The 15,992-nt window shown below is 45.7% G+C and overlaps 1 protein-coding gene across 1 annotated transcript in view; it reads right to left on the bottom strand.

Annotated features, from left to right (window-relative positions):
- The window catches only part of LOC138666905 (aldehyde dehydrogenase, mitochondrial-like), an 81,584-nt gene that overhangs the window by 10,920 nt on the left and 54,672 nt on the right, over nucleotides 1–15,992 (bottom strand). Inside the window, exons 8-11 of the mRNA XM_069755090.1 lie at nucleotides 11,349–11,451; nucleotides 4,331–4,515; nucleotides 4,002–4,166; nucleotides 3,322–3,479 (exon numbers count right to left, since the gene is read on the bottom strand). Of these exons, the coding sequence (XP_069611191.1) occupies nucleotides 3,322–3,479; nucleotides 4,002–4,166; nucleotides 4,331–4,515; nucleotides 11,349–11,451 (611 nt within the window). The remainder of the gene's footprint in view (nucleotides 1–3,321; nucleotides 3,480–4,001; nucleotides 4,167–4,330; nucleotides 4,516–11,348; nucleotides 11,452–15,992) is intronic.

Genomic DNA, 15,992 nt, shown 5'->3' with positions numbered 1-15,992 from the left:
GGCCCGGGCCACCATAGCTCTAGCTACCCAAGTGGTGGCGATTGAAGGGAATAGAGTTACTCCAGCGGCCTTGAAGACCGACCTAGCCAGGTTGTCAATCTGACGATCAGTGGGATTCTTAATGGAAGATCTGTCCACCAGAGAGGAGAGTGTTTTTGAAGCGAGTTTTGATATAGGTGGATCTACTGCAGGGGACTCAGTCCATTCCTTTCTTCGGGCGGGTAAAAAGGGGTACCGAGCTTCTAGCGGTTTTAGGCCTGAGAAACGCTTAACTGGGCGGCTTCTATGCCTTGTAATAATGTCCGTAAACTCAGGGTGGTTGGCAAAAACCCTGTGAGCCCGTTTTGTAAGCTTAAAGGACACTGGGTGAGCCTGATTAGTACCGGGTACTTCGTCTATTTTTAGAGTGTGATTAACCGCCTCGATGAGGGAATCAATTGTGAGGTTGCACTTACCGAGTGTATTGGGGGACACTCGCTTGGCACGGGATTAACACACAAGACCGTATTTTCTTCTAAAAGTTCAACTGGGTTTATTACTCCATAAACCCCAGTGGCAGAAAACACAAAACAACAATCTTCATAGCATGGCAAAACAAAGTAACAATGTTCACAGCGTGACTCTGTTCCATCAGGACTCTTGGTAGAGCCCAATATTCAGGCTCGCTCTGGACCCAAACACACAGTCTGGTATTACCTGCTTGTCAGCACTGCAGGCCTTCCACTGGCAGTACCACACAGGACCCATTTCTGGCTCTGCAGATCCCTGTCCTCACCTCGTGCTGTTCAGGGATCCAGTCCTCCTCCCAGGACCTCCCAACACCAAGGTTACTCAGGATCACACAGGTGGCCTGTCCGGGTACAACTCAGGACGTCCGTCCCCAGCTGGGACCGTCCAATACCCAGGTCACCAGTAGCAAAGTCCCACCAGGTGCTCTTCAGGGCTTAGCACAGCCAACACCGAGGTACCTGCCAGGACCTTGCACGTGGACCATTCAGGTCCCCTCACCCAGACCATGTAACCCACACCCTGGTCACATTATGTAGGTGTAACCACTCCCCTGGGTGGGAGTGTGGGTGTGTGGCTAGTTTGTCCCACCCATCTCACATCACTAGCCCTGCCATCCTCCCATTATAAACATACCAAATACTTGTGGGACTATAGGTCCCAGAACACCACATTGCTTCAGGTTGGCAGCGCAGAGTCTTCTCTGCGACACGTATCGGCCATTCACAATACTGCCAGACTTTATCATATTACCACAGTCATGCCTGCGATTGCCATATATTCCTATGGCCTCAATACGCCTCCGTGCATATACTCTGGAGACCATGCAGCGCCCCCTTACCTGTTCCAGGAGTCTATTGTGTGATGCAGTGACCCCTGTAACTCAGGGGATTCCAGGTCTGGGGCCACATAGGATTTGTATTCTGAGTTGTGCTCACTGTAAGCCCCTGGAGAAGTGGAACGAGATACAGAACTAGCGGATGAGGAAACATCGGAGTTCTGTGGGGAAGTGGCAAGGGTACGCTTCCTGGAGGAATGTGTACTCCCATCGCCGTCTGGCCCGTCTGAAGACTACTGTTGTGCAGCTGGGAGACCCTCTTTTGGGGGTAAGGCGATGCCCTGGCTTGTGGATGAATCATGAAAGGATTCTAGGGCCCGTGCGAGGGAAGCCATGTACTATGTCGAAGAAGCCCACTCAGGGGGGGTGGCACCGCTGTGTTCTATGGTAGCAGGGGGCTCCCGAGAGCCTGAAGCTTCACAGTCTGTACAGAGTGGTTTTGGACGTTTCCGTGGTAGGGAAGCATTGAATGAGGTACATGAGGCATAGATCACTGTATGCGTTTTATCTGCCTTTTTATTAGCCTGTGGCTGACACATTTTGCAGACTTTGGAGGGAGCTGCAGATGGCTGCTGAGAGGCTGTTGGGCTGAGCCTGGCCTAGCAGAGTGAGCCTGCAGCGGAGGGGTTAAATATGTATCTGCCGTGGAGTGGGTTAAGCAGCGAGCGCTAGCTTACCCAGGTCCTGCGTCCGTGCCCCAAGTGAGGTCATCCTGCCGTGGTGTCAGGCGTTGGGCGGGTGGAAACGTCCACGCTAACTTCCTTCCGTTATCTAGGAAGCAGTCCCCAAGAGTGAAGTCGACACTTCTCGTGGGCAACGAGAAGCGCCAGAAGGAGTAGGCGGAGCTATGGGAGGGAGGGACGCAGCTGCAATGTGTAGCGTCCCAGGAAGAAAAACCGTCCGGCGAGCGTCAGAAAGAGGGGCGGAGTCGGCTCGGTGAGCAGGATCTGGCCTACCATGGCCAGAAGCCGGGGCCTAAATTAGCATCCTCGGCCAGCACTGTGGCATGCCGTGGCCGGCGCACGCAGTGGTCAGGGCAGAGGGGACAGCTCCAGCGAGGACTGGGGGGTGGGGGGGAAGTTGGGGACTCAAACGGCGGTGGCAAGGAGAGAATTATGAAGAGTACTGATCCCCTCTGGGCTCCGGACTTCCACACAGGACCCCTGGAGGGGTGAGGGAATGAGTCTTCCTCCCCCCTGCCACCAGAGTGCATTTGTCTGCAATCTCCAGCTAGGTACTCATGATTTCCATTGTCTGATTGGATCCGTGTAAGGGATCTGTGGCACTTTATTCTTCCTCAATACACCATCCCTAACAGCTTGTCGGTGAAGGCCTGGCTCCTGAAAGGGGTACGTGAGGGCGACACCTCATGTTCCAGTCTGTTGTTGGTGTGGGGAGAGCAGACTCGTTTAAGGATCTGTCACCCCTAAAAGCCCAGGCAGATGCAGAAGTTGCAGGAGGGGGTACGTGGAGGCGACACTCCGCGTTCCTGCCTGTTGATGATTTTGGGAGATCAGGACCTTGAAAGGCCCGTCGCCCATCTAAACCGTGAAAATGGAAAAAAAGAATTGAAAAATAAAATAAAGTCTGGGTCTGAAATCAGACCCTAGTGCCTCCGAAAGACACTAAGCAAGAACTGGTTCACGAGAGAGCCAGCAAAGGGTGTATACTGCGGAGGAGGAGTTAACTTTTTTGTGTATTTGCTTAGTGTCCTCCTAGTGGCAGCAGCATAACACCCATGGTCCTGTGTCCCCCAATGAGGTGAAGGAGAAAAAAAAGTGTTTTCCCTTTATTGATTAAATATTAATACCAAAATGTACGTGCAAACTTTCAAAAGTAAATTTCCAGCAATATGCATGAAAAGATCAGATTCGATAGATGGATTGGAACGTTCAAGTAAGTGAGGAGGGTCAGATATGTTCCTCTGTAAGTAGGGATCTAAACCCATTTCTATAAGTCTTTGCGGGCAAACTTACCAAACTGTTCCTGCCCGCAGTCCTTGAGAAACATAATTAGCTTTATCAATATCTTTTGTGAACACAGCGGCAGCCAAACCGTACATAGAGTTGTTTGCCCGTTCAATAACATCCTCAATGGACTTAAATTTTAATATTTGCATTACTGGTCCAAATATCTAATAAAAACAAAATGAAAATTAAGTTACAGGAGCACAATTTTATCAGAATCCTGTATGATCAAGCAGTTTTAAATGAAGGGCTTAATTTTCTACATGATTTCAGTTTTGACTTCGGTGTACAATTTCTCAAATACATGCTTTATCTTCGTTCTGGCAGTAAGGCTATATTACAGCGCTTTAGATTTAGTGCTAACGAAAGGATTGGGTTTCAATCCTGTGAGATCAGGCAAGCCTTTCTCAAGCTTTCTGATCTGACAGGTCAAAAGCGGATCCAGACTTTAGGCTTTAAATAAATGGCTCCTGCTGTTATACTGGTGTGGGCAAGAGCCTTAATTATATTTAAAGTATTTAAAAAGGTTAACTAGAGGGGGAAAATGATTACAGGTCCAGAAGAATAATCATTCTATGCAAGGCTATTTAAAAAAACAAAACAAAACAACAATTACACATCAAGAATGCACACTGTTCTAGGAATTACAAATTTAATTTGGGGGGAGAGAGAGAATCAAAATGTTTTACCTCTTCTCTAGCAATGGTCATATTATCAGACACATCTCCAAAAATTGTGGGCTGAATAAAGTAGCCGCGGTCTGCAGCAGGGTTCCCACCACAAAGCAATTTGGCACCTTCTTGTTTTCCAGATTTGATGTAGCCCAAGATCTTTTTGAACTGCTCCTCATCCACCTGAAAATGTCAAGTTGTCTTTACTGGCAAAAAAAAATTACCTGCTTCCACTAAATCTTTATCGATCATTTTTAGTGTAATTACAATTGTTGGGCACGTATACGTTGAGTCATTGGTGACGAAATTGTATTGTTTTTACTAATTTTTTCCTCCCAGACCCTTACCTGGGGTCCTTGTTCAGTTTTGAAGTCAAATGGATTCCCGACAATTCTGTTCTTTGCTCGTTGGACACTTCTCTCCACAAATTCGTTGTAGATATCCTCCTGTACATATGTGCGAGAGCCGGCACAGCAGCACTGTCCTTGGTTAAAGAATAGGGCAAAATGGGACTGTTCTACCGCCCAGTCCACTGTGCAGATGAAAAAAAAATATTGCAGAGTATGAATGTCAAAGTTTCTACTGTTTGGACACAAAACAGGTAGTGTGTTTTTATCAGATAAATACTATTTTGCTATACTATTTCAGCAGATAATTACTATTAGACTAGGTGGGTGGATATTGAGTTTACACCTACAAAAAAAAAAAAAAGGATCTTATAGCCATTCTAAAACTGATTTTTCAAAGCTAATCAGTCTTTAAAGATTTCAGGGTTTGAAAGGTCTGTTACAGAATGTGATCTTTCTCCTTAATGTCACTTAGCGTTTCCCCACCTACCCACCTTTAACCCCTTAGTGACAGAGCCAATTTGGTACTTAATGACCGAGCCAATTTTTGCAATTCTGACCACTGTCACTTTATGAGGTTATAACTCTGGAACGCTTCAACGGATCCCGCTGATTCTGAGATTGTTTTGTCGTGACATATTGTACTTCATGTTAGTGGTAACATTTCTTCGATATTACTTGCGATTATTTATGGAAAAAAACGGAAATATGGCGAAAATTTTTAAAATTTTGCAATTTTCAAACTTTGTATTTTTATGCCCTTAAATCAGAGAGATATGTCACGAAAAATAGTTAATAAATAACATTTCCCACATGTCTACTTTACATCAGCACAATTTTGGAACCAAAATTTTTTTTTGTTAGGGAGTTATAAGGGTTAAAAGTTGACCAGCAATTTCTCATTTTTACAACACCATTTTTTTTTTTTTTAGGGACCACATCACATTTGAAGTCATTTTGAGGGGTCTATATGATAGAAAATAATGAAGTGTGACACCATTCTAAAAACTACACCCCTCAAGGTTCTCAAAACCACATTCAAGAAGTTTATTAACCCTTTACGTGCTTCACAGGAACTGAAACAATGTGGAAGGAAAAAATGAACATTTAACTTTTTTTTGCAAACATCTTAATTCAGAACCATTTTTTTTATTTTCACAAGTGTAAAAACAGAAATGTAACCATAAATTTTGTTATGCAATTTCTCCTGAATACGCCAATACCCCATATGTGGGGGTAAACCACTCTTAGGGCGCACCGCAGAACTTAGAAGTGAAGGAGCGCCGTTTGACTTTTTCAATGCAGAATTGGCTGGAATTGAGATCGGACGCCATGTCACGTTTAGAGAGCCCCTGATGTGCCTAAACAGTGGAAACTCCCCACAAGTGACACCATTTTGGAAACTAGACCCCTTAAGGAACTTATCTAGATGTGTGGTGAGCACTTTGAACCCCCAAGTGCTTCACAGAAGTTTATAACGTAGAGCCGTGAAAATAAAAAAATTGCATTTTTTCTACAAAAATGATCTTTTTGCCCACAAATTCTTATTTTCACAAGGGTAACAGGAGAAATTAGACCACAAAAGTTGTTGTGCGATTTCTCCTGAATACGTCGATACCCCATATGTGAGGGTAAACCACTGTTTGGGCGCACCGCAGAACTTGGAAGTGAAGGAGCGCCGTTTTACTTTTTCAATGTAGAATTGGCTGGAATTGAGATTGGACGCCATGTCGCGTTTGGAGAGCCCCTGATGTGCCTAAACAGTGGAAACCCCCCACAAGTGACACCATTTTGGAAACTAGACCCCTTAAGGAACTTATCTAGATGTGTGGCGAGCACTTTGAACCCCCATGTGCTTCACAGAAGTTTATAACGTAGAGCCGTGAAAAAAAAAATTGCATTTTTTCTACAAAAATGATCTTTTTGCCCACAAATTTTTATTTTCACAAGGGTAACAGGAGAAATTGGACTGCAATAATTGTTGTCCAATTTATCCCGAGTACGCTGATGCGCCATATGTGGGGGTAAACCACTGTTTGGGCGCACGGCAGAGCTCGGAAGGAAGGAGCGCCTTTTTGGAATGCAGACTTTGATAGAATGGTCTGTGGGCATTATGTTGCGATTGCAGAGCCTCTGATGTACCTAAACTGTAGTAACCCCCCACAAGTGACCCCATTTTGGAAACTAGACCCCCCATGGAACTTATCTAGATGTGTGGTGAGAACTTTGAATGCCCAAGTGCTTCACAGAAGTTTAGAATGCAGAGTCGAGAAAATAAAAAATATTTTTTTTTTTTTCACAAAAAAGATATTGTAGCCCCCAAGTTTTTATTTTCACAAGGGTAGCAAGAGAAATTGGACCCCAGAAGTTGTTGTCCAATTTATCCCGAGTACGCTGATGCCCCATATGTGGGGGTAACCCACTGTTTGGGCGCACGGCAGAGCTCAGAAGGGAGGGAGCACCATTTGACTTTTTGAGCGCAAAATTGGCTGTCGTGTTTGGAGACCCCCTGATGTACCTAAACAGTGGAAACCCCCCAATTCTAGCTCCAACCCTAACCCCAACACACCCCTAACCCTAATCCCAACCTGATCCACAATCCTAATCACTAACCCTAACCATAATCACAACCCTTACCCCAAAACAACCCTAATGTCAACCCTAACCATAACCCTAATCAAAACCCTAAATCCATCACACCCCTAATCCTAATCTCAACCCTAACCTCAAACCTAACCCTAATCCCAATACACCCCTAATCACAACCCTAACCTTAACCCTAATCCCAAACCTAACCCTAATCCCAAGCGTAACCCTAATGCCAACCCTAACCCTAATACCAACCCTAATCCAAACCCTAACCCTAATCCCAGCTCTAACCCTAACTTTAGCCCCAACCCTAGCCCTAACTTTAGCCCCAACCCTAACCCTAAGGCTACTTTCACACTTGCGTCGTTTGGCATTCCGTCGCAATCCGTCGTTTTGGACAAGAAACAGATCCTGCAAATGTGCCCGCAGGATGCGTTTTTTGCCCATAGACTTGTATTGCCGACGGATCGTGACGGATGGCCACACGTCGCGTCCGTCGTGCACTGGATCAGTTGTATTTTGGCGGAGCGTCGGCACAAAAAAAAGTTCAATGAAACGTTTTTTTTTGTACGTCGCATCCGCCATTTCTGACCGCGCATGCGTGGCCGTAACTCCGTCCCCTCCTCCCCAGGACATAGATTGGGCAGCGGATGCGTTGAAAAACTACAGCTGCTGCCCACGTTGTGCACAATTTTCACAACGTGCGTCGGTATGTCGGGCCGACGCATTGCGACGGCCCCGTACCGACGTAAGTGTGAAAGAAGCCTAACCCTAAGTTTAGCCCCAACCCTAACCCTAAATTTAGCCCCAACCCTAACCCTAAATTTAGCCCCAACCCTAACCCTAAATTTAGCCCTACCCCTAACCGTACCCCTACCCCTAACCCTATCCATAACCCTAACCCTAACCCTAATTTTAGCCCCAACTGCTATTCTCCTGCCGGCCGGCAGATGGAGACAGATGGCGGGCGCACTGGGCATGCGTCCGCCATGTTCTTCTGCCGGCGGCCAGGAGGAGCAGCAAGAGGATCCAGGGACCTAGGCGAGTATGCTAGGGTCCCCGAATCCCCCTATTTCTCTGTCCTCTGATGTGCGATCACATCAGAGGACAGAGAATTACACTTTACTTTTTTTTTTTTTTTTGCGGTCGCCGGTAAACAGTTAATTACCGGTGATCGCAAAACAGGGGTCGGTAATACCGACTCCGATCATGCTCTTTGGGGTCTCGGCTACCCCCGGCAGCCGAGACCCCAAAGATTCTCCCGGTGCCGGCCGGCGGGCGCACTGCGCATGCGCCCGCCATTTTGAAGATGGCGGCGCCCACCGGGAGACACGAGGAGCATCGGGGGAGCTAGGTGAGTATTGGGGGGCCACCTGGGACCCCTTTTCTCTGTCCTCCGATGTGCGATCACATCGGAGGACAGAGAAATTATAAAGAGATCGCTTTTTTTTTTTTTTTTGCGATCGCCGGTAAACGGTTAATTACCGGCGATCGCAAATGCGGGGTGGGTTAAAAAAACCCCGAATCATGTTCTCTGGGGTCTCGGCTACCCTCGGCAGCCGAGACCCCGGAGAAAATCGGCCTCTGGGGGGCGCTATGGACTTTTTCCACAGCGCCGTTAATTAACGGCGCTGTGGTTTAAGTACCCTTAGCGGCCGCCGTTAAAAGGCGTATCGGCGGTCGCTAAGGGGTTAAATTTTTTTTCTGCAAATGGAAAACCCCTTCTTATCAACTCAAGTGTGTAACATAAAATTAAGAGGAAAAAAAAAAAACAAAAAAAAAACCCCCCACAACTTTTACTTCCCACACCAACATTGTCCAATCAATGACAGCACCGTATCTCCTGGCAGTCAAGTGACGTATGCAACATGAAAATTGTGGCTGATTAGCTGCATACTGTATTATAAATCACCAGAGGATGTCGACACTGACTTAATACTGCAGCCGATCAGACTGCTGACTGGTAGATCACGTGACCACTCACTCAGTCACATACCTCCCAACTTTTGAAGATGGGAAGGAGGGACTAAGTTTGCGGCGCGCAACGCGGCAAATTTTAGGCCACGCCTCTGACCACACCCATTCACTAGTCACACCCATATCCATGTCTCAACCACACCCATTTAGCACTGCTGATCACACTATTCATAAAGAATAATTATAAAGAAAAAAATATGGCCACACAGTGCTCCATACTGTATAATGGCCACACAGTGCTCCATACAGTATAATTGCCGCACATAATGCTCCATACTGTATAATGACCGCACATGATGCTCCATACTGTATAATGGCCACACAAGACGCTCCATACTGTATAATGGCCCCACATGATGCTCCATACTGTATAATGACCGCACATGATGCTCCATACTGTATAATGACCGCACATGATGCTCCATACTGTATAATGACCGCACATGATGCTTCATACTGTATAATGACCACACATGATGCTCCATACTGTATATTGGCCGCACATGATGCTCCATACTGTATATTGGCCGCACATGATGCTCCATACTGTATATTGGCAGCACATGATACTTTGTACCGTATAATAGCCACACATAGCTACTCCTACACACGCGGCTGCGCTTCGTACACTTTGCACACACGGCTCCACTCCATACATCTCATACACACACGGCTCCGCTCCGTACATCTTGTACACATTCAGCTCAGCTCCATACACCTCATATACGGCTCCGCTCCATACACCTCATACACACACGGCTCCGCTCCATACATCTCGTACACACACGGCACTACTCCGTACACCTTGTACACACACGGCTCCGCTCTATACACATTGCACACACTCCGTATACTTTGAGCACGCATGGCTCTGCTCTGTACACCTCAGACACGTGGCTCTGCACTGTACACCTCTTACACACACGACTCCGCTCCGTACACCTTTCACACCCTGCTCCGCTCACCTCGTACACACACGACTCCGCTCCGTACACCTTTCACATGCTGCTCCGCTCCGTACATCTCGTACACACCCGACTCAGCTCCGTACACCTCGTAAACACCCGGCTCAGCTCTGTACACCTCGCACACACGCGGCTGTGCTCCGTACACCTCGTACACACGGCTCCGTACACCTCGTACACACGCGGCTGTGCTCCGTACACCTCGCACACACGCGGCTGTGCTCTGTACACCTCGTACACACGGCTCCGTACACCTCTTACACACGACTCCGCTCCGTACACCTTTCACATGCTGCTCCGCACACCTCGTACACACGCGGCTGTGCTCTGTACACCTCGTACACACGGCTCCGTACACCTTTCACATGCTGCTCCGCTCCGTACATCTCGTACACACCCGGCTCAGCTCTGTACACCCTGTAAACACGCGGCTGTGCTCCGTACACCTCGCACACACGGCTCCGTACACCTTTCACAGTACGAGGTGCACCGAGCGGAGCCGCGTGTGTGTACGAGGTGCACCGAGCGGAGCCGCGTGTGTGTGTACGAGGTGCACCGAGCGGAGCCGCGTGTGTGTGTACGAGGTGCACCGAGCGGAGCCGCGTGTGTGTGTACGAGGTGCACCGAGCGGAGCCGCGTGTGTGTCTGTGTACGAAGTGTACTGAGCGGAGCCTCAGCCGCGTGTGTGCACCGAGCGGAGCTGTAGCTTGTAATTAGCACATGATGATACAGTGACTGACTGTCATAGGGGCTTAGCCCTTTTATGCCTGGGGAAATAAAGCAGCCACATTGATGTGTTGTCACTCTCTCCCAGGGAGCTGCAGCTGCTCCTCCTCCTCCACAATGCACTGGATGGAGTGAGTCATCTCTGTGACATCCACTACTCACTGGTCTGCATCTGTCCCGTTAGCAGCTCCAGTCCACTCATGGTCTGCTGCTTACATTGCCGCCGGCACCCAGGCTGTGTCCCGCTGTGTTATGTTCACCTCAGGTGTCCCCTCTCTCTGAACTGTGAGGCACACTGGAAGACTCAGGAACACACCGACGGGGAAGGGGCGTGACCTAACAAAAGGGGCGTGTGACAGCAGCTTCAACTGTTCTGTCTGCGGGAAGCTCTGCGTCCCGGGCAGGACAGCCGGGGCAAGCATCAAATCCGGGAAAGTCCCGCACAATGAGGGACGGTTGGGAGGTATGCAGTCATGACAGTCACCTGACCGCCGAGAGAGACCGTGCTGCCAGTGCAATAACGGCGCTGGTTCGTGAGGCAAGTACAAAGGTTTTTAATTTTTACATTGCACAATGTTAAAGAGGGCTTGTTTAGTAGTGGACAACCCCTTTAAGATAACCATACTGATAACTGGCCATGAGGCACAATAATGTAATCTGCAGTACTGATTTACCACATTAATATTGGACAAAATTCTAGGTTTCTAAATTAATTAATAAAATAAGAACCAAATTGAATACACAAGATAGTGCTAACTTACTATCAGCATCTGAGAGAATGATGTTAGGGCTCTTGCCACCAAGCTCAAGAGTTACCTTCTTCAGGTTGGATTTTCCAGCTGCCTGCTGGATTAGACGACCCACCTACAGAAGAAAAAAACAAACGAAAAAAAAAAAAAAGACAGCATGCACTGTATATCTGTTATAAGAAGGAGGCTGCTTTTTTCTTTTATTATTCTGCATGAATCAGAAACAAGTAAATCTGATGCGAGGACTAATCTCAACATAGACCTGACAAACCCATTACAGTTGGCTGAGCCTTAACCTTTCCCATCTGGCAGGTCTTCGGGGCAGGGTCATGTCTATTTCCCTTTTTCTGTTGATTTACACACTGCATTACAGTTCTTAAATGATAGCCTCTAAAAGGCTCAAAGGATAACAGGATTGTCCTTAATTCCTTAATTATAAAAAAAGCCTACAACAAATCGCATTTTAGAGCTGCTCCTGAAACCTTTACCAACTTAAGGAGCTTCCGTACTACAGGTAACTACAATATGGAAAAGCAATTACCTGTGCTTCTTCATAACATGTTTAACCCTGCTGTACTGTTCGGGTCAATATGACCCGAAATGATTTTTGAGACCCTGTAGATTTTTTTTATATGAGGATTTGAAGCTAGTGGTATCTTGACTTCTCATTTGTGGAGCTCTATATATTTTTTTGTTTGTTTTTTTTTTTGTTTACTTTTTGCTACACGCTGATTGTTACACTTGTACTGTTCGGGTCAATATGACCCAATAGCATTTTATACTGTTCTACAGGTCTCTGATTATTTTTTTTTTTTAAATTCGTTTATTAATTACAGGATAGATTATACACACATTTGCTTGCATTCATCATTATCCATTAGTTAGTTACAGAAAATTACCATACATAGCCATGTATAAAATATTATAAAGATAATAAACTGTGCATGTTAATCGTTAACATCTTATTTGAACCTTAACTACATTAACTTCTAATAAAGCTTCTAAAACTAACATAACATAGTGCCTCTTGCAGGAGAGTTCTAAATAGACTCCGCCCTGTGAGTGAATAGTGTCTGCATAATCATATACCCTTTTTTTTTTTATGCGTATACTGAGTTATCTTGGCCTAAACAGTATGACAGGATGAGTTCCATCTTCCCCATATCTTCTCAAATTTGGCTGGACAACCCCTGTTTTGGTACAGTGTCCGCTCATACGGAATAATTGAGTTCACTAAGTCAATCCATGCTCTAAGAGATGGACAGGAACCTCCCATCCAACGCATTGCCAATACCTTTCGTGCCATAAATAGCGATTCTCTCAGAAAGATTCCCGTGTGGTGATCCCAAGTCTCTGCCTCCCACACCCCAAACAGGCATACCAGTGGTTCAAGTGGAACAGGGATCGACACCAAGGATGTCAACAGTACCGTTACCTCTCTCCAAAATTGAAAAACAACAGGACATTTCCATATCATATGAATGAAATCTGCGTCACTGGAATGACACCTCAAGCAGTCTGATGAATGAAGATGGCCCATTTTAAATAGACGAGTCGGGGTCAAATAGGATTGATATATAATATACAGTTGGATCATCCTATTATTGATTGATGGGGAGACCTTAGTTGGAGATTCCAAGATTTCATCCCATTCTTCTCCTAGTGTATCTGGAAGTACCCTCCCCCATTTTCCCTTAATTAAATCTAAGGTGGATTCTTCGCCTATGGATATCAGATAGGTATATAAAGAGGAGATAAGTCCCTGAGGCCCTTGTGATTTGAGAATTCCTATTAACGGTAGAGTTGAAATAGCTCTACCTGCACCCGTATTCCGTATATATGATTGGAAAGCAGATCTTAATTGTAAGTAGCGGAAAAATTGAGATCTCGGTATATTGTGAGTATTTTGTAATTGTTCAAAAGAAACAAAAATCCCCTGGCTATGTATATCGCTCACTGTGAGGACACCATACGATACCCAAAATTCAGTAGATGGGTGGCCTAATAATCCCGGGAAATAGCTATTGTTCCACAGTGGCATTTCGGCTGCTATATCAACAGATTTTGTTACTTTTTTAATTTGCCTCCATATCGATCGAGCCAATCGGAGCAAAGGAAGCAAACGAGGGACAGTAATTTTCTCCATTTCCAAAAAACCCAGCGGGCAATCAATTTGAGCTGAATGTAATACATGGCTTTCAGAGTTGGGAAGAGACTCCCCGGGCATCCACTTATTTATCATTTTAGCCTGCCCAGCAAGGTAGTACAGATAGAAGTCCGGCACGGCCGCCCCGCCCCCCTGTTTGGGTCTCTGCAGAGTGGATAGTTTAAGTCTAGGCCTAGCTTTCCCCCATATGAAAGATGTGGTAAGGGAATTCAGGGTTGCAAAAAAAGATTTAGGTATTAAAACGGCACTATGTTGAAAACAATAGCTCAATTTTGGGAGTAATATCATTTTGATCAGGTTAATACGACCAGCCACAGATAGCGGGAGCTTGTCCCAGGTAGCAAATTTAGATTTAACCACGTCCAGTAGTGGGTATATATTGAGATGCAAATCTTGGTGACTGCGCTGAGACATATGTATTCCAAGGTACTTAAAATTGGAGACTATGGGTAGCAGCGAGAGGGTTTCAAGGCATGGCATTGGGGTATGGGAGAGAGGCATCAAAGCAGATTTATCCCAATTTATATATAGGCCAGAAAATTTACTAAATTTATCAATCATCGTTATTACTTTTGGTAATATATCTTCTGTCTGGTCCATAAACACCACCATATCGTCTGCATAAAGACCAATAATGTCCACTCGATCAGCAATATGTATCCCTTTAATGTCTACAGAGGACCTCATCCGTATTGCCAGGGCTTCTATAGCCAAGGCAAATAGAGCTGGGGAGAGAGGGCATCCCTGGCGAGTTCCCCTATGCAAGGAAAATGGTGCAGATATAGAACCGTTTACCACCATACGTGCCCCAGGTTTCGCATATAGTGTACCTATCCCTCTTAGAAATTTATTCCCAAACCCATATTTCCGTAGGCATGCAGTTAAAAAGGACCACTCAAGGGAGTCAAAAGCCTTGGCTGCATCCAACGAAGCCAATGCCCACTTATTGTCCGGCTCTAATGAACTATATTGAATGACCGATTGCACTCTAATATTAATAGAAGTATTTTTCCCGGGCATAAAGCCGGTTTGATCTGGGTGTATGAGATCTAATATGATCGCATTCAATCTAGTAGCCAGAATTTTAGTGAAAATTTTGTAGTCCACATTCACTAAAGAAATTGGTCTATATGATCCACAATCCAGAGGATCCTTCCCCTCCTTCCTAAGCACGATAATATTAGCATCATAAAACGATTCGGGTATCGATTCTCCCTCCCATATTCCCCTAAGTACCTTCAGCAATATAGGTGCTAATTTATCACGGTATTTCCTATAAAATTCAATGGGAAATCCATCAGGTCCCGGGGCCTTCCCAGTAGCCATATCTGCTATAGCATGTTCTACCTCTTCCAGAGTAAATTCAGCCTCCATAAGAGCTCGTTGGGATGGACTCAGCGAGGGGAATGTTATATCCGATAAATAATCCAGGCATTCATCGACATCTAAACCACTATTAGACTTATACAACGAAGTATAATAATCATAAAAGCCCTGAAGTATTCCATCAGTAGAGGACACCAATGAGCCATCGGACACCCGGATCTGCAATATTGTGTTGGAGGTGCCATGTTGGCGCACCAAGAAGGCCAGGAGTGTGCTGGCCTGATTCCCTAGCTCAAAGTAGGACTGACGAGTAAAAAATAATTTGCGCTTTGACTTAGCATCTGTATGTTGGGTATACAATCTCTGGGAAGTAAGCCACTCAATTCTGTTACTGCTGGACTGATTAGCTATATAAGTGGCCTCCGAGTCTTTTAATCTTTGCTCTATCTCTTTGTCCTCCCTCGCTGTCACCCTCTAAATATAGGAAATAGTAGAAGACAAGCATCCTCTCAGGTATGCCTTCAGGGTATCCCAGAATAGACCAAGGTTTTGGATTTCTGAATGTGTCAGCACAAAGCCATTCAACTGATCAACCGTCCTATCACTAGAGTCTATCAATTTTAACCAAAAGGGATTTAATTTCCAGGACCTATTACTATTATCGGATTGCCCATATTTAAGTTTAAGAATGATCGGGCTATGATCTGAGATCCCCCCGGTTACCATGTTCAATGCTATTTACCCGTAACGCCAAGCCACCCGACCCAAATATATAGTCTATTCGAGATAAAGACTGCCTAGTAGACGAGTGGCAGGTGTACCCTTTAACTTCTGGATGGTTTATTCTCCATAAATCTAGCCACCCACTCCCTTCCATAAACAGCGCTAATTGTGAGGGGTGTTGAGGCACAGCTTCCCCTGAGTCCACATCGTCCAATCTCAATCTATCCATGGACTGATTCATAATTAAATTAAAGTCCCCCATACAGATAACATTGGCTTCCGGATATTTTAAGGAGAAGCCCAGAGCTATACGTAGGATTGACATGTTAGCAGGAGGGGGGTTATAGATACACAACAACACATACTCTCGTGAGTTAATAAATGAATGCACAAAGACGAAACGACCCTCTGGATCACATCTCGCCTCTTTAGCCTCCCAT

This window comes from Ranitomeya imitator, chromosome 1 (genome assembly GCF_032444005.1).
Source record: "Ranitomeya imitator isolate aRanImi1 chromosome 1, aRanImi1.pri, whole genome shotgun sequence".
Classification (NCBI taxonomy): Eukaryota; Metazoa; Chordata; class Amphibia; order Anura; family Dendrobatidae; genus Ranitomeya; species Ranitomeya imitator.
This window is presented reverse-complemented; position numbering and strand designations above follow the sequence as displayed.